The 21,681-nt window shown below is 38.2% G+C and overlaps 1 protein-coding gene across 1 annotated transcript; it reads right to left on the reverse strand.

Annotated features, from left to right (window-relative positions):
• Nucleotides 1-474: 474 nt before the first annotated feature.
• Nucleotides 475-20,743, reverse strand: LOC139133273 (monocarboxylate transporter 13-like). The gene is made up of 4 exons (XM_070699801.1): nt 20,505-20,743; nt 15,518-15,661; nt 13,078-13,881; nt 475-1,897 (listed from the first exon to the last, which is right to left on the reverse strand). Exons 1-4 carry the CDS (start codon nt 20,683-20,685, stop codon nt 1,659-1,661), a joined length of 1,368 nt encoding a protein of 455 aa, XP_070555902.1. The 5' UTR covers nt 20,686-20,743; the 3' UTR covers nt 475-1,658.
• Between the last annotated feature and the right edge of the window lie 938 nt (nt 20,744-21,681).

A 21,681-nucleotide genomic window follows, 5' to 3' on the forward strand; every position in this document is an offset into this window, starting at 1 on the left:
TACTTGGGAAGGGAGAGGGAGAATCATCATTGGAAATTTAATGCTTTTAGAATCCCGCCTCAGTGCTCTCAACATTATTAAAATTCCCCTCTTTATAATCAGAAAAGCTCAAATCTCTCACTTTCATATGGCCAAACATTTAAAACCGACAACATTGAAATAGAACTTTGATTTTTATACTTTTTTGCTCTTTGCACAAAAACCGATCTCTTGGTTTACTTCCTATCACGTTGAAATAGTCAATATTCAGCTAATCAACACCCGCACATATATAATGTCAACTCATATTGCTTGCAGTTACATCTCAAACCGGTCATAAATTGAAATACATGTACTATAATATGATAAAGCTGCCGCATTTTCATACTCAGGTTGTGTTGTATAGCATAAAACATTTCAACATGACTTAAAATTTAATTTATTTATGTTACATATTTTGTAATATTTACAGATATGTTTATACCGACAATATTAATAATAGTGCTCGCAAAACCGGGGCACAATGAAAAAACAAAGTTGGATGTCCCGAATATGTCCGAGATATGGCAAAGGGTAAAAAATTAATGGTTTTTGCAATGATTAAGTTCAGTCTTCTTCTGTTTGCGTAGCCATATTCAAAACGCCCAAACGGTTGCCTGCGACTGTTGGATCAACAACTAGTATAACATTATTACATCACATCTCTTTAGTGTACTCTAAGTATACTAAAGACTGTTTTATGAAAACCAGATCTATTGCATGGGATAAAAAAATGATGATTTCAATTCCATTTATCCCCTGAAAACCCCTGGCCAACGCCTACCATCAATGGTTGCGATGCAGTCATTGGCAAGCTGCAAACACAAATTAAAATAAGGAATACCACCTCATGTCTATATGGGTCAAAATATGCCACACAATGGGTACCCGTTTAATGAAAAAATGTATCTGTGAAATACATTATGGTGCCATAAAACTGGTTACAAGTAAACATTAGCACAAAACGTGTGCCCTTACAATAATGGAGCTGTAATGGTGAAATGCATCATGTAGGCCACAAAATTGTTGACCGCAAACTGCCGCACAAACCATTTTTCCTTACAATGATTTACGTGCTCATAAATGAATTACACGAAGTGGGCCACAAAACGGGTGACCAATTAACAGTCTAACAAAGAATTCACCTACAAAGGTAACTTATTTAATCTTCATCCAATCTTGTTAGGCCAAAACACACCATGAGACACACCTTGTGTCGATCCAACAAAAACAAAAACTAGTACATAACTTCGAATGCAACAAAATACTGCAGCCCCTGCGAACAGTGCTCGTCTTAAATACCAGGTCCTTGTGTAATGATTTATATTTAGTTGAGAACATTTCCTATTTGGTAAATTGTACTGTATTGCAGGTTGCACAAGTGTATGTTTTAGGGACATCAAAAAATGCGCGATGACTTAGAAAACAAATAATTTTGACGGTTCCCCCCTCTTATCGAGTGTGTTCGATAATCTTAGTTACCGTATCAGTTTCTGCGGTTTTTTTCTTTTTTATGCACTAAATGTATCGATACCGATAGTGGCAGTGTTTTACCAACCTGGGTACGATGAAATAATTACGGTTCCTGTACTGTAAAGTCGAAGGCATGGCTGTGAGGAAAAATTATGGTTTTGTACACATTAAGTTCCGTCTTCTTCTGTTTGCGTAGCAATATTCAAAACGCCCAAACGGTTGTCTGCGACTGTTGACTCAATAACTAGTGTAACATTATTATTGTCTTCATGCTCTTGAGTATGCCTTTGTTGTTGTTTTGAGTAACGTGCGTCCACAATCAGTAAAACTAATGCGCCAAATACCGTGACTGATCCGTAAAAGTAAAAAGAGTTGTTGTATTCCCCCGTAGTGTCGTAGATAACGCCTGCGAATAAAAAAAAAGGTAATCAGTTTTAGCCGTTACTGGACCTCGGCCTGTCTCTGCATGAGGAGTCCAAGGTAGAGATAAATCATCGCCAGAAGGCATAAATAGCATTTGTCGTAAAATTTAACCTCGTCGGACATCTGAATTGATATGACATTTAAATTGTATACAACCAACATAATAAGCGATTTTTTGACGAGTGATGATTATTCCTCGGACAACGCTTAGACCGATAAGGTTGCAAGCAAAACATCAAAGTTGATAAGATATAACGTTTTTGATAGATCAAGGAAAGATAGGCTGCTCATGTGAACATTCTCCACTGTAAACTTTAAGTACAATTTCAAGTGTGAAACTGATTAACGCTCTTTGACATGAATAATTCTTACAGAATTCAGACGCTGTATCAAAAAGCAAATTAGATAAAAATAAATTTCAAATAAGGCATATTTATACTTGTCTTACAAGCTTTTTCGAGTGTTGATACCGTAAAAATAGGTCGATAATGAAATATATCTGGAACATCAACAACGCCTTTGCATATAGATAATATAGCACACTTAGTATACTAAAACATTAGGAATTCAGAAAAAAATTACCGGACTAATATTCAAATTTGACTTAAAGGTACGTGAGATTTCAGGAGTAGCAATTTTAAAGAGCTTACAATTAACTACCAATTCCTTTAAATTTGCTTGTTGCGAGAATTGAGAACAAAGAACGGGGATATGAAACACCTCGCTTAATATTTGGTAGTATTTTGATAACCAAAATGCAAAAAGGTACAGCAATTGGGCCTTTAACCACAGGCGGCCCAAAAACTATTACTGAGTTTTTCTCACTGTTTTCTCTATCATTTTCTCTCCTTTTCTTCATGCTCTGACTGATCGGAGTAAATAAAATAAATTGTTACATAACCTAACCTAGCCTCTGTGACTCTTTATTTATTTTACACCTCATTACAAGGACTTATATCTCTCATACACACATGTTGTAATTAATTAGTAAACACAACTAGTTATGCTAATCCGTGGACTTATTAAGCTAATCCGTGGACTTATCAGCGATTTTAATTTTTTACCCTTTGCCATATTTCGGACATATTCGGGACATCCAACTTTGTTCTTTCATGTACCTTTTTGCATTTTGGTTATCAAATTACTACCAAATACTACCAAATATAAATGAGTTGCAAAAACTACAACGAGTCCAGAATACAGATGCTAGACTTGTCGTCAGGAGCAGGAAATATGATCATATCTCTCCTGTATTACGAGATCTCCACTGGTTGTCTGTGAAGAAGCGCATTGACTATAAAAATTCTACTTAATGTCTACAAGGCTTTAAACAATTCATTTCCATCGTATATCACTGAACTCCTGTCTTTAAAAAAGGTGTCACGAATTTTGCGATGATGATCGACTGTTCCGCGTTTTGCAACCTCTACTTACGGTGAACGGGCTTTCTCTGTGGCAGGTCCAAAATTATGGAACTCTATTCCTTTTAAAATAAGATCCGCTGTATCAATTGGATCTTTTAAATCTCAGCTTCAAACTTTTCTTTTTACCGATTCTTAATGTTTTTTTTGTTTTGTTTTTAAATTTATTTATAATGAACAGTTTTGTTAAGTTTAATGTACGTGTATTTTACCTGGTTTTGTAAGGCGCATAGAGACTTTATGTATAATGCCCTGATAAGAACTATTATTATTATTATTATTATTATTATTATTATTATTATTATTATTATTACAAGTTGAGGGGCTATAAGTATTATATAGAAATCTAAAAAACAATTCATTGAAGCTGTGGGCCTTCTGAAAAAAAAATGTTGTTACTCCTGAATGGTTGCCATGGAAACATCTCACATTAAAATGAGTGATTTTTTTTGGTATGCTAACCAGAAAACCCCTTATTATCAATTTTTACATCAATTAATTGTTCTTTAATTGGGAAAAAGTAACATTTTCAATCCCAAAATAGTTACTATGGCAACTCGAAACATTAAAATAAGTCTGACATTTGTGTTCTCTGACCCGAATTTCCCCACTAGATAATTTTTATATCAATCAAAGTAACTTTTCAAGGGATATTAGAAAAACTGAAATTTTCAACACCTAAAATGGTTACCATGGAAACATGGGGCAGTGAAATCGATATCATATTTGGTCTTTTCGACCCAAAATACCCTTATGGTGAAATTTTCACGGAAATTGAACCTATTATTATTCGTGTTATTATTTCTATATAATACTTTATTAATTATTATTATTATTATTATTATTATTATTATTATTATTATTATTATTATTATTATTATTATTATTATTGTACTTGGGCCTCAGCCCAAGTACATTTGTTTTCATTCCGTGGGAAAAAACTCTGTAAGGTATAACCATTTCTGGCTGAGACCAGGGAGGGCAAAATGTCTTGGCTTCATCTTTCTCGGCATAATAAATGGCGTAATGATGCTAACTTAATGGAAGTGCTGCTCTCAGCCAGTCATGAATAAGTGAGATGTGAATATAAATGCTTCTCTATCTGAGTTTTGCCACAAAATCTTCTGAATATAGTCAAAATGTGCATCGAAATGCAACAATTAATGCACATCCGTTTCCTAAGCGATGGCACGACCCTTGCTACACCCACTGGACGAGCCAAAGTGGGAGGGGTAATTTCAGTTTGGTCGAACAGGAGGGCTCGAGACCAGAATTTAACATTTAAACTTGAAACATGTTTAATCACTGACAAGATGTGGACTAGTGTTAATCAAAGTGAAAGTTTGAAAAGGAAAGGTTTTATATCCCGGACACAATGAAAAACATTACGACTGGAAACTGTACCCCAGTTGAGAATAGTAATGCCCACAGCGATGGAGAACACTTATCCTTGAGCTGAGAAAACCAGACCATCATTTCGAAATAGAGCTGCAGATTCGAGAAGCTCGTTCAAAATAGCTAGGTACACCCCATAAAGGGGTGGTTTCGAGTTTTGAGGGCAAATTTCGCCTCCTTCATATAGAAATCGTACGTTTGTTTTTCCAGGAGAACACACCATTTGACACAAAATTTGCATGTAAAGGGGTCGCCAGTAAGTACGTGGTCAAATCTGGCATAAGAAACAATATGAAATGTTGGGTAAAGCCAGTCCAAAATAAACTGATTTGAACTTTGTGTTTGTAATTTATACCACTGCAGTAACATTACCTTTTTTGACAACATCACACAATGTAATACGTTTTGAAACTGAACACTCCGACGTATTCTGTGTCTCCTTTGCTAAAAAATACGGTATGCCGATTACCATGTAAGGAGATGATGATGTCAAGACAGATTTGTAGTGCGTTTGGTCCTGGATGGTGCACGAAGTTTTGTCGAGGTAGCTTGTGTATTATTTCCTAAATGGGAGAGATTAGGATCGATCTAAACGAAGGCCGAAGAATGTTATGATACTCTAAGCGAGCTGAACTCTAACGCGAATGGTGGATAATTTGGAGGATGTCTAGAACCGGGGTCTAGAATGATCTCGTCTCATTAAGATTATTTGGCGGTCAGTATTGAATTTCAACTGCGTCACAAGTTTGCGAAATGAGTATTCCGTCGAACGGTCAACGAATGATGTTTTAGAAATCTGGAGACATGGCACATCGCATTTTTATTTTAGTATTTTATATTTTACAAAAGATTTAAGAAGCAATGATATTTTGTCGAAAATTCTGAAAAAAATATAGGAAGATTTGATCGCGAACACATTTTCACTTGGGGTCAACTAGCCCTGCGTATGATGCTGTGTGTTCCGCTACAGCTAATCGCCCCTCTCACCACAGCCCTGCAAAGACCCGTACGTAGGGTTGGTGACTTCAAATCCATTTTGGGACTTCACGTAAAAGCCAAATTACTGCCGAAATTCAGCGTTCTTGGGCCCAAGTCGTATCCCAGCCTACCTCAGCTACTCGATCGCTTCCAAAAATGACAGTCTTTTATTCACTTCTCGTAAATAACCATCGATGTCGGCAACTCTCTCGCTAGCCCTGTGTACGATGCTGTGTGTTAGCTGTAGCACATAGCATCGTACGCAGGGCTAGGGGTCAACCGGATGCGCTATTTTGCGGGTTGCGGGTTGCCGGCTGCGCTGCGGGTTGCGGGCATGAAAAAATGTGTGTTTTTTGATATCATTTTCGCCCTTCTCACACTTCAGATTAGTTCAACCGCGATAAAAGCACAATTTTCAAAATCGTTTTCAATGCCGTTTCAAATAATTTTATTGTGGTGAACACGATTATAGTCCTAGGAAACTTTTCAAAGTCACGCTTGATCAAATGCTTGAAGGGGGCATACCGGCATGGAGCGACTATCATACTGCAGGTGCAAGTCATACGTTCATGATATTAGGAGATAAATTATTGAGAGCTGCAGAACACAAACTCATCCAAAAATATTCCTATTAGATCGATTCCTGAAAATAAGGCAACGCACCGGCGTGTTTTTCCCACTGAAATTCTCGCGTAAAATGTTAGCAGAATGTCGTTCTCTGAGGTCGCGACCTCGCTTGAACCGAAACGGCAAAGTAAACTTAGTCCTTTGTTGTACGTCTTTCTCTTTTAAAGATTCATGAAAAATACACGGCATTTACAATACACATCACTTCTACGCTTTTTTAAGTCAAATCTTTCCTTATGCATTGCATTTAACTAGGCATTGTTTAATTTTCTGTATGAGTTGCCCTGGAACCGAATTGTGAATGGATGCATTACAAAGAATTTACTTCCTATGGCCTGATACTAGAATGTAACATTTTCATTCCGCGATAAGTGGCGACATTTCCGAGGCGCGATTTTTTTTGTCAGTCTGGTATTACGTATATTTCTCACTCACATCCATGGCAAGAAAGAAAAGTGATTCAGATCCCTAATTATTTGTAATGGCCAGGCAGCTCGGAATAAATAAATTGGTCCTCGGAATCGCCGCTTTAGTTTAGCAGATTTTGATTTTTTCAGAAACATGACGTATTTTCACCCATTTGGTTTGGTCTGCTATAGCATCTGTAGTCCAAAAAATCAAGTTTACAGCATTGATGTTTTCAACAACCTTCAAATATACAGTATTACGTTAAAATACACCATATAGTAGTTTTTCATTAATTTTAACCATCTTGACCTGATGGTGAAATATGGACTTCGCAGGAAAAGGGATACTGTACGATAGACCTGATCATCATTATTGATAATAGACACATTCTAAAGGTTTTATTTCTTATATACTGAATGCCATATTACATATATTAGAAATCTAGCCATAATTCTAAAAACCCGCAGCCCGCAGCCCGCAACCCGCACTTTAGCAGATACCGGGGTCAACATGGGGTCGCAGCCATGTTGCCTCAAAACTTATTTCTGTCTGCACTCAAAACTCAAAAATGTCGGATATGAACCTGAAAAATCGATGCAATTTCGTCAAAATTCGGCGAAATTTCAGCCTATAGACAAAATTTCATCTAGGTAAGGTAAATTTACTGAAATTTGATCGACAAATACTCCTGAGCTTGAACGTGACAGCTCGCCTTCTCCGGGAAGTCAAGCATCCAGCTGCCCATACACAGTTGCCCATATGGCCAGGTTTATGAGATTGTTTTCAAGCGACGGCGGCAGACCGTACGGGGCTCTGGATATGAATCTACCGCCGGTGTAGCTGTAATAACTGTTGCGTTGTTTTTAGTGCCCACGGACGAAGTCCTGGGGGAGTTATAGGTTTGGTCATGTCAGTCCGTACGTCCGTCCGTTCACGCAGATATCTCAGACATGCCCTGGTCAATTTCTTTCAAACCTTGCACAAGAATAGTACCCAACCCCATACAGATGCACGTCGATTTGTTTCACAATGCGATCAAATTTGGCCGTGTTAGAGGACTTTTTAGTTTACACCTCCATAGACTCCCATGTATAAGGCAGTTCTCCATAGACTCCCATGTATAAGGCCAAGAAAAATAAAAATTAAGTTTCTCATCGTATTCATATTGCCTAAAGGATGCAGTGACACAGTTTTTTGTCCCCAGGGATAAAGTCCAGGGGGCTTATAGATTGGGTCATATCCGTCCGTGAGTCCATCAGTGAGTCCATCGGTTCACGCAGATATCTCAGACATTTTGACAAAATATCATGTGACCTTGGTGACCTTTGACCTCAAATATATATATTTGTCCACAACTCAGTAACCACAAGTGCTACATCCTTCATATTTGGTATGATTGGACACCTTATGACACCACATATTGTACCTCATTAATTATGCGCATATCTAATTTTGAGCGAATAGAGCTAGAGGTCTGATTTTTGGTATATAGGAATAACTTAGCAATACAATTATTTTGACAAAATGTCACGTGACCTCAATGACCTTTGACCTCAAATAGATATATTTGTCCACAACTCAGTAACCACAAGTGCTACACCCTTCATATTTGGTATGATGGGACACCTTATGACACCACATATTGTACCTCATTAATTATGCGCATATCTAATTCTGAGCAAGCCAATAGAGCTGGATGTCCGATTTTTGGTATGTAGGGATAACTATAGGGTAGAAATCTAAATATGCCCGTCTAAATATTAGACATCTACCATCGAGAAAAAAGAAATTTGCTGTAATTTGAATATTTAAGGAGTTTAAGCAATTTTCACTATAAATAAAGAACCCCTGCCTCAAACTCCACAAAAGTTGCTAGACATATTTTGCCGTTGTCATGCCATTGCTTCGTTTAATAACCAGTTAATCAAATGCCTAATTGACAGGAGGAAATTCAAGACCATATTTGAATAGTAGTATATATTGTCCTCAAAATTACTCTATCACGGCCCAAGTACTCATTGCCTTCAGCAATACTGCCTTGTTATTATTATTATTATTTTACGGGTTGGTCAACATCGCGAAAGATAGGAAAGGTTACTAAAATTGGAAGGTAAAAAGCTCTCCTAAAATGTTTTCAGAAATTACTAAATTGCGGCCAGTCATGACCATTAATCCAAAATTTACTGCAGCCAGTGTATTTCGATGGCAGAGGAGAGCCAGCTACTCTAATTTCAAACGTGTATATGGTCGCGAACAGTGCAAACCCTACCAGTGCCTTGTGTGCAGTTCGTGGCATGAGGACGTCCGTAAAGCAGGGAGTCGGAAGTTGAAACCTTTGACCTTTACGTTGTTTATATGTGGGCAAACTTGTAAACATATTTCCCAGGGACAAGTCTGATTTTGACTGGGGTCAAAGTTCGTGTGGTCATAGAGGTAGTCTGCTATCTCCATGGTGTGGTTAAGCATGGTTCTCTCAATAGGGTAGTGTTGCTAAGGTTTTGTCTGCCATTCAGTTTAGCTGTGCGTTCTCGATTATTTTGCTGTATTTTTTCTCAGAAACAAGGGAAATTCGTTTAAGTTTTAAGAAACATTAATTTCTCTATGAGAGGAATATTCTAGCTCGTTGTATCCTCGAATTAAATCGGCCGATTTTCTTTGATACAGTTATTTACGTGGTTTAGAGAACTCTTTGGGGCGGCGTCAGATAACAAGTGGAATGAGACAACAACATTTCGTTCATGTAAGGAAACCATATAGCAAGTGCTTCTTGCGCTGGTGCAAACTCTACGAAATATTATGATATCAAAGATGTTTGCAGTGATAGTTTACAAGGTTTCCTGTATAATTTCTCGGAAATCATCAAGAATATCTAAAAAATACTACACGTAATTATGACTACATTTTGTATGTGTAGAGGTGTTGTTTGCCGTTCCGAACGTCTGTTCTACACGTACGCGAAGTCTGGTTATCACTTGACAAAGACGCTACCCGTCCTGATGATGGAACGCAATTACGTGTAACTAAACTTCTCTATAACGATATGTTACCGGCAGACATGGAGATAATAACGAGTGAATAGAAATGACGGTGACTGTTAAAAAATTCACAGTGCTGGCAAAAATTCTCACACTGGCCGACATCATCGGCGCGTCAGTTTGTGTTTCAAAGTTGCGAGGTCACCGCTCACGTTACTTAGTGACGTGCTGCACTGAGCCTCGTCCATCGCTTGTACGCCAGAAACAGAACGGTTTGCGAGTAGTCATGTCGGAAAAAAGCTGGAAAAACGGCGATAGTTTGGTGATTTTTGAGCGGATTCCTGGTTGTGGTAGGCCCCTAATAACCAAGCTGTCGATGAGTGTAAGCAATTGCAATTTGGGTGGAAACTTTTCGAAATATCGACGAACAAAGTTGCGACAAGTGTGCTGCCGAGCAGAACATGGACGTTCCCATGGCTGTGGTGACGGGGTTAAAAACGTAACCAGCCGTAAAAGGCTGAAATCCCGACCGAAAACACCATAGCTATATGGACCCACAGCTAGCCTAACAGTACAAACGAAGTTTTATAGCCCGTGCGCCGCTTCTTTCGGGAAGTGTACACTAACAGCATAAGGGGCGATTGAAAAATCGATGAATTCCTTAAACAAGTAGCAACTAGTATTCTAGCTCCATGTAGCGACCAACTCTCTTTTATTAGGCGAAAAACGTAACCGGTGAGATTAATTCTATGACGCCGTAGAGTCATTCTAGTCAGGAGCTTGGTTGCTACCGTATATCAGAAAATAACCGACTTGACTTGTTTGACGTCAAAGGCCTGTTGCTAGTACGTACTTTGAGACAGAAAATAACGATGTGTTACCGGCAGACGTGGAGTTAATAGCGAGTGCAGAGAAATGACGGTGACTGGTATTAAAAAATCACAATTCTGGCAAAAATTCTCCAGTGCGTGCTGTTGCTAATGTGTCACCACAGTGCCTTCAATCACGACGCGGTTTGTAAATTATACTTGGTATATACACTCACAGAAAACGACGACGTGAAACATACATCTATATAATTTTGTTGAAAAACTAATAAAACGGCCTCTCCACACATATGTGTTCAGATTTTTTATTCATTGCTTTAGTTGCTTTACATAAAACTATGACATACAAAGTTTTCTTCTTTTAAACATCAGAAGAAAACAGTACTATTGTTGTTGAATTATTGAGAATACATCTCATCAGTCCAGGGGAAAATCAGCAGCAGGGAAACACCATAATAGACCATGGTGTTAATGACTGAATAACTAGCATCTGAAATTTCACTGCTATTGTAAAAAATGAACTTACATTAAATATACCTTGCTGGTGCGTTCGTTGTTGACTTTGTCAAAATTAATCCGGTGATAATCTGGTGACAGCGTCCACAGATTAATAATTTACCCTTGCTTACTTTGGCCAATTAGGCACTCAAACTCATCAGATAATAGATACAGCATGTTGATAAAACGTTAACGCAAGATTGTCAAGGGCAGTGCTAAGTTTAAGACCAAAACACCAAAGGTTGGTAGAATATATCTTTATTAGCAATACAACGAAACACCTACCCACCCCTGGGGACGGACACGTAGGCATCGCCCTGTGGTTTCCCAAGATTTTCATACCTTCTCCTTTTTCATTTACATCTCTATCTTTGCAATGTTGACCAACCCTTGATAAGCCCACGGATTAGTATAATTAGTTGTGTTGACTAATTAATTACAAGATGTGTACATGAGAGATAAACGTCCTTGTAATGGGGTGTAAAATAAATAAAGAGTCAAGATGCAATAGGTTAGGCTATATAGTCATTTATTTTATTTACTACGATCAGTCAGAGCATGAAGAAAAGGAGAGGGACTGACAGTGGCAGAGAAAATTGAAAAAATCAATAATAAGCTTATTAATAGTGTCTGTGCCGCCTGTGCTTTAACCGGTACATCGTCTGACGGCATGTCATAATATTCTACTACTAAAAGCTAATTTACCTGTGTCAGGGTAGCAGAAAAGACGAGGGCGACAGATAAACTTTAAAACCGCGCCCCCAACAAAGAAGCCTTGCACTTTCTTCAAATTATATTACATAGGGCCCAGCCCTTGGTGTCGCGCCAAAGGGCTAGAGTTGAAATGTTATTTGTATTGATTCATTATTAGTAACAGTAAAGGATAAAACAGAATTAATTGTACTACGTTTGTACAACAACTATGCTCAGTTTACACCCTGATGAACACACTTCACGTACACGTGGTCATACCCTCCAGTTATTTAGATTTTAGTTAGATTTTCAGTAATGTGTGAAAATGTTGGACAAAAATTGGCAATTTTTACGGTGATAACTACCTATTGTGTTTAACAAGGAACGTATTGTGCCATCATTATCGTTACAGTAGTAACTACACCGCTCAACTTCCGCTTGCAAGCTGAAACTATAGCGTTCCGTCTAAAAACTGGCAATTTTTGTATCTAATTATTATCTCAGAGGGCGCTTTTCTAAAATTACATCCCAGCATTCTTTGCAAATGTTCTCGTTCACATGCACGACAGTTTTGTCTCTTTTTTATATTCTTGGCGTGATAGTAATACTTTGTATCGATGACAAGTTGGATAATTATATTTATTGGCCAATTAAAGAGATATATTTTACTAATTGCATGTTCCAAAATAATATTTTGTACGTTTCGTATTTGTTTATTTATAAGCACTCACAAAAAACATGGCGGCGCCCATGGAAATGGGTACACTTCCGGTTACTCGCACAGTATATTATGAATCTGCGCATGCGTACTCAGTAAGCCGCTGGAGCAACTATTACACAGCAATTAAAATTCACAGAACGTGAAGGACTTATATATGTTGAAATTTTGTTTGGAATTTTTTACATTAGCAGTGAAATTTTAGATGCTAGTTATTCAGTCCTTAACACCATGGTCTATTATGGTGTTTGCCCTGCTGCTAATTTTCCCCTGGACTGATGAGATGTATTCTCAAGAATTCAACAACAATAGTACTGTTTTCCTCTGGTGTTTAAAAGAAGAAAACTTTGTATGTCATAGTTTTATGTAAAGCAACTAAAGCAATGAATTCAAAATCTGTACACATAATGTGTTAAACGAATGTTAAAAACAGCAACTTATCTGGCGTGAACAGTCAAATATACACAGAATATTTCAGTTTAGTCCGGAAAACCATCACGATTGGAAAATCAAGACTATTTGAATTGTACCTTGTAGAATTGATACCAAAATAGCCCTTTTCGCTACCTTAAGTGTATCGTGGACAATTATAGTAATTATTTTACGATTATTGCTCCACAAACCTGCCAGTGGTGGTCCTACTAATCCACCTATGCCAACACAAAAAGCGGTGAGTCCAATACCGGCAGTCATCAATTCAGGCCCGACGAGATCCCTTGTGAGTTGGCTCCATAAAGTATAACACATTCCTTGAGCAACACCAAGGCAGAAGGCATAAATGGCATAAGATAAATATGCTGTTGCTGCAGAACTAACGATGTTTATCAATCCCACTACAATTAGGTTGATACTGAACAACCTAGCGTTACTCATGTGTGACCGAACTGCATGTGACAGCAGCGGTGCTAATGGTCTCCCTGCAGCTGTACCGATACCGTAGATGGACACTAGAAAAGCAATATCTTCTGAAGTTCCGATATTGTGTGTCTCGGCGCGGAGTAGCAAGTGTGCTGGAGTTCCTATCGTCCCCATTCCTACTGCAACCACATTTGCTACAGCATATCCTACCATGACAGGTCTGCCTCGCAGTAGATAAAAACCAAAGTTTCTAACGATTTTCTTCAAAATGCCCAACTTTGACATTGCGGATCCGTCTCTTCCTTGCTGTTTTGATTGTGATTCGTGTTGCTCTTTGGGCATTCTGTATATCGTAGCGGAGATCAACATATGAGCGTTAATACCAGAAAATAGTATCACAGCACCTTTCCAACCATAGCTGTCAATCAGTAACTGAAGTAACGGCGGGAATGCAAATACCCCTATTGCAGAACCGAGACATACCATTGAGTTAGCGAAGGCGTACCTTCTTTTTATATAGAGGGCAACTATTCCAAATGTTGCTGGCATAATTATAGCATATCCCAAGCCTAGAATTAAATATAAATAGAAAAGGTAGAGATTGCAACGTATCATCACTCTGACAAAGTACAGAAATAATGTATCATTCAACAACACAGAAAAAGCTCAAACATTGCACTCGAATAAAAAATAGCATCAGTGACGTATTAACTTTTTTATTTGCCTTTTATCTCTATAGTAGCATTTTATACTTATGTTGCCAGGCGATAAAACAAAGTTAAAAATCTCTCTTTCATAAGACTGCGACAGGACATGGCTTTCGTGGAGAACATTCAACCTTTAGAAAGCGGTTTCCCTTCAATGTACAGTATCATTCAATTTCAAGTAAACATTTTAACCGAATCTTTTAAACGTCTGAAGTACTCGCACATATTTTGTGCAATTCGTGACGAAATGTTTGTGCTGTCCAAGAGGAAATTAAAATAAATGTTAAAATATTAATGGTCGAAAAATACGGTAAATGGGAAATAAATTTTCTACCGAACTTGTAATTTTTGGAAGCAAGCTGTTCATGTATTTCTCACGCTGTCTCTACTGCCTGACACGAATATGTCGAGTTTTGTTCTGACCCTACTAATGTAGGCTGACGTCAGCAAAGCGCACAAGTGTAACGCAGAAGATATCAGAAGAATGACATCCATTCCAAACTCCCGTAAGAATATATTGCCTTCAAAATAAACGATATTGGACTTTCATATAAATGACAACAAAATGCAAATATCAAAGGACATTCTTAATATGGTAGACTGCACCTTGGGTACAGATATTCGGCCTCCCAATTTTTTTATAATTCTTTTCTGATCTACCAGTTGCGGGGGCCCATGTTATAGCTTTGTGAGTGAATAAATATTCACTCTCAAAATTTTCGAAAGTATAAAAAGCACAATTTAGGTAATTTCTTTCTGCAGCATATATTTCACGGTGACCCCTGATGTTTACAACCACCTCCTGTTGAAAGTATTTTCTGTCTTTGAAAGTACAAAGGGTTTCGATTCAGTCTCCTAAATTCGATCCATACTAATTTATCGGGGGACTGCTTGACGAGCGTTGACCACCTCAAAGCAGGGCAAATACTTAGAGAACGGTTGAATTACGCAAATATGGTAATTCCATACCATCGTTGAATCTGTGATCTGCATTACACTTAATATGTGGGTCAGAAATCAATTTATTAGCATAGTTCCGAAGGGAGAGTAACATCATTTGCATTTTCTCTCGACGTAAAACAGTACATGCCTTGAAATGGAAATACTTATGCTTTTGCTCAAACAAACTCCAAAACGATAATCAGGGGTCACATTGCAAAATTAGGTACTAATGAAACAATTTGCCCTTATATGTACAGGCACTTTAAATTCAAAAAGATCGCAATCCCTAAGTTAACGCTATTGGAAACAATCAAATTATGCTTTTTTTTAAAAGAGCAAGTCGTTCAAAATTCTAATTACGGGAAGAGATGGATAATGAACCCCCACCAATGACATGCCTAAAGAACTGTAAAAGTTTGAGAGTGTGAATATTCCAGCTGTCCGCGAGGCACCTTCTCCCTTAAACTCAATATTATGAACTATTTCATATTTAATCTTATACTGTAATATTCGAAAACTGATGGTACGACGATTGTCAAATACTTTTCTTACTTACCAACAAGGATTCCAAAACTGAAGTACAAGAATTCTACGCTTGGAGCAAAGGCACATAGAAAGAGACCAGTCGACGACATCGCTGTTCCAATTAAGGCTGTCAGTCGATATCCAAGTGCCTCCACATGGACATTTGACAAGGGACCTGAATGGTTTGACACAGGGAAAATGAACACTTCAAATGAAATAGCCACGACTTGTGACTTTCGATATCCGACATGTGAATCACTTATCCTAAGACGCTACAAAGCGAACTCAATGGCTTTAACATTCCCACTTACATCAAACGTGGTCGACTATATTTCTTCTATCCATATAACAATATATTCGAGGACTCATTGGATCATTTCGGCTATGGTTGGTATAAGATCGTCTTTGGGGCACAAGTGAAAAAGGAATGTTAACATAAAGACTTGTGCTGATTATGCTAAAATAATAGTTCTCGCAAAGGCCCGTTCTTCTTACACCGTCAAAAACTCGAACGACTCTATTTTAATGTGTAATGTATAAATCAAACTATCAAATGAATTACTTTGAATGGCTCGCTCTCTTTCTGTGTCTCTGTCTGTCTCATTCTATCTCCTTGTCTCCCTATGTCTCTCTGTCTCTCTCCCCTCTCTTTCTGTCTCTCTCTTTCTCTCTCTGTCTCTGTCTCTGTCTCTCTCTGTCTCTAGCTCTCTCACTGTCTCTCTCTGTCTCTCGGTCTTTGTGTCTCTGTAACAGTGTCTCTGTCTCTCTGTGTCTGTCTCTCTGTGTCTCTGTCTCTGTCTGTCTGTCTGTCTGTCTGTCTGTCTGTCGCTCTCTCTCTCTCTCATATTAATGCACTCCCGTTCAATGTTTGCGATACCAATAATAAATAAACTATGATGTCGATATGTCTGGTTTCAAAAATAACTTATTTAAGATCATTGGCTGTTTCATTTGATGGAACATTATGAAGCTTGTAGGGTTGCTATTTTGCGAACGAAGCCTCTCAGTTAGCGTTGTTAGATATTAGATGGATCGATAGATCGATCGATCGATCGATTGATCGATAGATAGATAGATAGATAGATAGATAGATAGATAGATAGATAGATAGATAGATAGATAGATAGATAGATAGATAGATAGATAGATAGATAGATAGATAGATAGATAGATTGATTGATTGATAGATAGATAGATAGATAGATAGATAGATAGATAGATAGATAGATAGATAGATAGATAGATAGATAGATAGATAGATAGATAGATAGATAGATAGATAGATAGATAGATAGATAGATAGATAGATAGATAGATAGAAATAATAGATAGATAGATAGATAGATAGATAGATAGATAGATAGATAGATAGATAGATAGATAGATAGATAGATAGATAGATAGAAGAGCGAAGAGGGAACCGTTTTCTTTTCGATTGCTTTTAAATTGAAATGAAACGCTTTTTCCGACCTTCCTTTCCGACCTTCCTTGTGTGCAAATTGTCCTTCTTTATTTCTCTATGGAGTCATTTTTTGTATTTTTTGCTTGCGCTTACACGCATGTTAGATGGCTTGTGAAGGAGATCACGCGAACACACAGCCGGTATTATCAGTGATTTCGTTTCTCACGGTATCGGTACCGCAGGAAGGGGTGATCAATAGTAAGGGGAAATCAGTAGACTCACCAAAATTTCTTTAAGAAATTTCAGTACCATGCCAGAAAATGCCAAGACATTTTGACCGGTTGACCTCGCTGTTAATTTTATGCAGGAAATTACAATAACAATGCTTGGTCGAATGACGCAGTGCCTTGAGGGTGGGATCGCCAGTGGTATATGGGGAGGAGTACCTTCCCGATGGTGATAAGTGGTGCACATTACCGTCGCCTAGGTGACTGGCGTAAACGCGTGCCAAAAGACACCTATGGTTGATTTCCTGTTGACCAGTCGGATGGCAGAGTTGCAAATACCTGGACTGAACCATTTGGTTTTTTGTGGTAGTCGGTGGTACTTTTACAATATAAGTAAAGATGCACATATATTAAGTTTAATGTCTTGTTTATGAGCGGCCAGTATTTCCAACAGCATAAATTATGTGCATTTGCCCTTGAAGAAATAAATAATTTTCGAATAAAACATCGCGAATGTAACTACATTCCTTAAGCTCGACGTACACTTAAGTGCCCCAAAGAACCATGAAATCGCCCGACTTTCGATTGAAGAGATGAGTTTTGCCAAACCGCGTATACAGAAAAAGTGGCAGATGACTTTATTTTTAGAATCATAGACAGTATAGCGAGATGTAAAAAAGTTGAACAGGCTCCCCACCTAACTATCCTAAATGTTTTTGTGTCGAGTTTGTGTTTGATTCGTTTCGAAAATGTGTTCCTACATTCTTATCCGATTTTTTGTGTTAATGAAATGTTTGTTTCGTTTTGGATATTTGTAGAGAAGTTTGGATTAGTGTGTACGGTAATGTTTTGTTTGTGTGGGGAAAGCTTACGGCAAGACGCAGCCGGACCTATGTTGTTACAAAAGTTGATAGAGTCGCCCTTTGCCGCTTGCGTTTCGAAACCCGAGTGTGGTTTCTCATCAGTCGCAGTGTAGATTCTTTCCTTAGTTTGTGTTTGTGAAAATTTATGTTAATGCATTTTAGTGGTCTTGCTTTCAGATTAGCGAGGCAAGTATATTAATTTTGGTCACATTGTGAGTCCGTTTGGTGGTTCGGTTTGTTTGTTCTATATTTCTTTACTTCGGTAAATTTTGTTTGACTGGTGTGTCTTTTAGATTTTTGCGGAGGTTTGTGAATTTTTAGGCAATAAGTACCACTGCTGGGTACGGATTTTATGTTTATTGGATCAAGATAATTACAAGTATCCTGGTTGATGTGCTTGTTCTCGTACATTTTAATTAATAGTTCGTTTACTTTGTTTACTGTTTGTTCTGGCCTGTTGAGTATAATACTGAGTGTTACGTAATTGCCTTTCGCATTCGAGTACGTAATCGTTTGTGTTGACAATAACGAAAAACCGACCCTTGACGAAGGGTTATTTTCACAAAATTTGTCCATTGTTTGCAAGCTGGTTTATCGCGATTCTTTTGGCACGCGACATGTTTTGTTTCCTTGTTTGAAAGGGTATCTCTAGAAGTGCGAGTTTAGAAGCTTCAGATAGCTTTCAAGTTTGTTTTTTTTTGGTTGTTCGTGGAGTCCAATTTGACTTTTCTTTGAATTGGTGTTGCGATTGTTTGTGTCTCACGATGTAGCGTAGTCACATTATAAGACTTTATTTGTTGAAATCCTGAGGTGGTTTTATTCTGTTTGGTTTTGTTGGTGTCCGAATGAATTTTAAGGCTTTTGCCTAGTACTATTTTTCGGAGTTTCATAGTTTGAGCGATGATAGGTTGTTGTTGAATTTCATGTTGTTGTCGGCTTTTCTTTGGAAATAGCTGATTTATTTCCACGGCCATGTTTTCTGTTACGTTACTGTGATTGTTTATTTTGTATTTAATCTTGTGTTTCAGTTGTTTGTTATGTGTACGATTTTTGTTATTTCTTTTAAGTGTTTGTGTGTTCTATGTCATTTTATCGTATTTTTTGGTAGTTCTCTTTTTGGAGTATTTGGTGGCCCTGAAAAGGGCCGCTTGGTATGGGTTTTTGTTAGCGCTTGGCGCGTTTGTTTTGGCGATGAGCCTAGCTTTTTTATGCTTCTTTTCGCCGATTCGATGTGCTTGGTGAGTAGGTGTTTGCCGCCTTCTTGTCACTGTGTGTGCGTACATAGACAGTCTGCATAGCCCTTGAATGTGGTCTCGATTTTGATCAAACTTACAATTTAGGAGTATATATCTGATAAATGATTTGTGTGATTACTGTAACTATAGATAGCTACATTCAGGACGGGCAGCGACGGGCAGTAATTAGTAGGCAAAACAGGTGGTTTTCACCATGGGCAGAACTCGGTGCAATTATACTGAACATTAATAGTAAACCTGTCACCTTGAAGGTAATGCTGAAGGTGAAACAAGGACTTAAAACGCACGATGGTACAAACAACACCACAAGTGAAACGTACACATAGAAATACACGCATTCCTACGTTGTGCCCATCCGGGCCACGCGATTAAAATATGACTGATACTGCTGGATAGTGTTAATTGGGTCGGTAAACAGTCAATTAATAGTTTAATTGACTACCTGGGTGATTGGCAGGTCGTGTCCAACGACGCATATGCAAAGCAGGCCAAAAGACAAAAGCCCCCAAAAGTTATTGACAGCTGGCCAGGGGTCACCATGAATACGTAATGAAGCTTCACTACGCAGAAACTGCGTAGTCAAGCCCTTCTTAACCGGTCAAAACGTCTTGGCATTTTCCCTCATGTTCTGATTTTCGAAATGAAGTAAGCCTCCTCAAATGCATGTGCATGGAGCAATATCAATTTGCACATAGTTGAAAATTCGGAGAAAATAATTTCTGAAAAAAGTGAACATACAAACAAATTGCATGCCGGTGCCGTGACCACATGCACATTGTCCATAAGCTATTTAAGATTCATGGACCATGGACTAATAGCAGCGATATCGTTTCCAAGATCAAATTATCAACGCATGACAGACGAAGTCGTATAGAATCGTGTCGCTGGAGTCTGAGCAGGGAATGAGACTGAGATAAGTGAAAGCTGTCCTTTTTTAAGAATAGACGATAGAATATATGTCCTTTCTTTTTGTGTGTTCGAATAGGGGCTACGTAAGATCGTGAATATCATTTGACTTTCCAAGGACACCTCTTGATCCCTTTTAACAGTTTGGCATTGACACATTGGCACCATGTCTGACTGTTTTTACCCGCCTTTGTGCTTTACGAGAAAGTCTGTTCAAAGTTCCCAGCAGCGAAGAAGGGTTAAAATGCCACACGGTCAGTTTTCAACAGCTACAAGTCACAAAACCGATTCAAAAAGGCAACATGCAGCTCCGCTTTCCTCCTCAATGAACGTAATTTTATAAAGACATAACAAATGTACGTACCGAATCCCCACTGGATAAAGGCTTCCAATGACAGAATCCAAGATATTCTTTCCGATGTTTCATCGAAATGTTTTTGTATAGCCACGAAAAGAGGACCCGATGCTTGATAGACTCCAAAAATAAACACAAAACATAAATGGGATGCGAATACAACCGACCAGCCGAGGCATCCGCCGTCCATGTTTACGCGATCTTTCTGTCCACCATTCGTAGTCGACCTAATGACATATTTGCATGATAATCATCAAAAAATAAGCTTACATAAGATATCTGAAGAATGAGTAATTGAAATTCACGCTGACTTTGAAATCACAGCAATCAGGGAGGGGAGGGGAGGAGGAAACGCGATAGGCATGTTAATACTGTTGAGATTCCTTCAAATAAAACCCCCTCCAGTCCACATTAAAAGCAAATACGCGAACGTACCCATCTCTCTCATTACTACTTTACATGTCGTAATTAAAGTATGAAATTCTCGTAATTACGAGATTTATTCTTGTAATTTGATTCTACAACTTTAGAGAGACTGTGAATCATTCTACGTTAAATCTCATAAAGCAAAGCTCATTCTTGCAAATCGAAAACTCGCAATTAGGAGAATTGAAATCTCGACATTATCACGCGAATGTGAAACTCGTATTTCCTGGAATCAGAACCTCGTATTACGAGAATTTAAAATTCTTAATTGTGCGTTGTTTGTAGTAATTGCGAGGTTGTGATTCTCGTAATTACAAGTTACTTCTCTTAAAATCTCGTAATTACGAGAATTATTCTTTTTTTACTTTTTTTTGTTTCCTAACAAAAAATGGCACTAATACGCTTCCGTATCGTAGAAGTGTACAACTTGGCTCTTAAAATTGTCTACGATTATCCTGCGCGCGCAATCACTGTTGGGTTTAGAACGGTGCGTCGCAAGAACGGGACTCTCGCATTATCTCGCTGTGAGCGTGAACGGTGGGAGTGGTGAAAAAGATGCGTGATCATGACGCAACCATTGTGAAAGAAATCGAAAAATGGAACGCAGAGCAATTGACGCTATGCTGTGCTCGGGCCAAAGTGTTAACCCTTGTTGAGATGTAGCTGCTGAAGATGGTTTCTTTTATCGATAGAATCGGTGAGAAAATACGAAAGCGAACTGGATGACAATATAGAAGGTACTGTTACTGGTAAATTTATT

Source organism: Ptychodera flava, chromosome 5, assembly GCF_041260155.1.
Source record: "Ptychodera flava strain L36383 chromosome 5, AS_Pfla_20210202, whole genome shotgun sequence".
Classification (NCBI taxonomy): Eukaryota; Metazoa; Hemichordata; class Enteropneusta; family Ptychoderidae; genus Ptychodera; species Ptychodera flava.

What these genes read in the sequence shown, in the direction of transcription:
- LOC139133273 (XM_070699801.1), bottom strand. Translation starts at nt 20,685, where the DNA reads ATGGACGGCGGATGCCTCGGCTGGTCGGTTGTATTCGCATCCCATTTA. An exon ending in CAGTTTTGGAATCCTTGTTG is followed by an intron (nt 13,882 to 15,517) that starts GTAAGTAAGAAA and finishes ATTTAATTCTAG; the next exon opens with GCTTGGGATATGCTATAATT. An exon ending in AGTAGGACCACCACTGGCAG is followed by an intron (nt 1,898 to 13,077) that starts GTTTGTGGAGCA and finishes TTTTATTCGCAG; the next exon opens with GCGTTATCTACGACACTACG.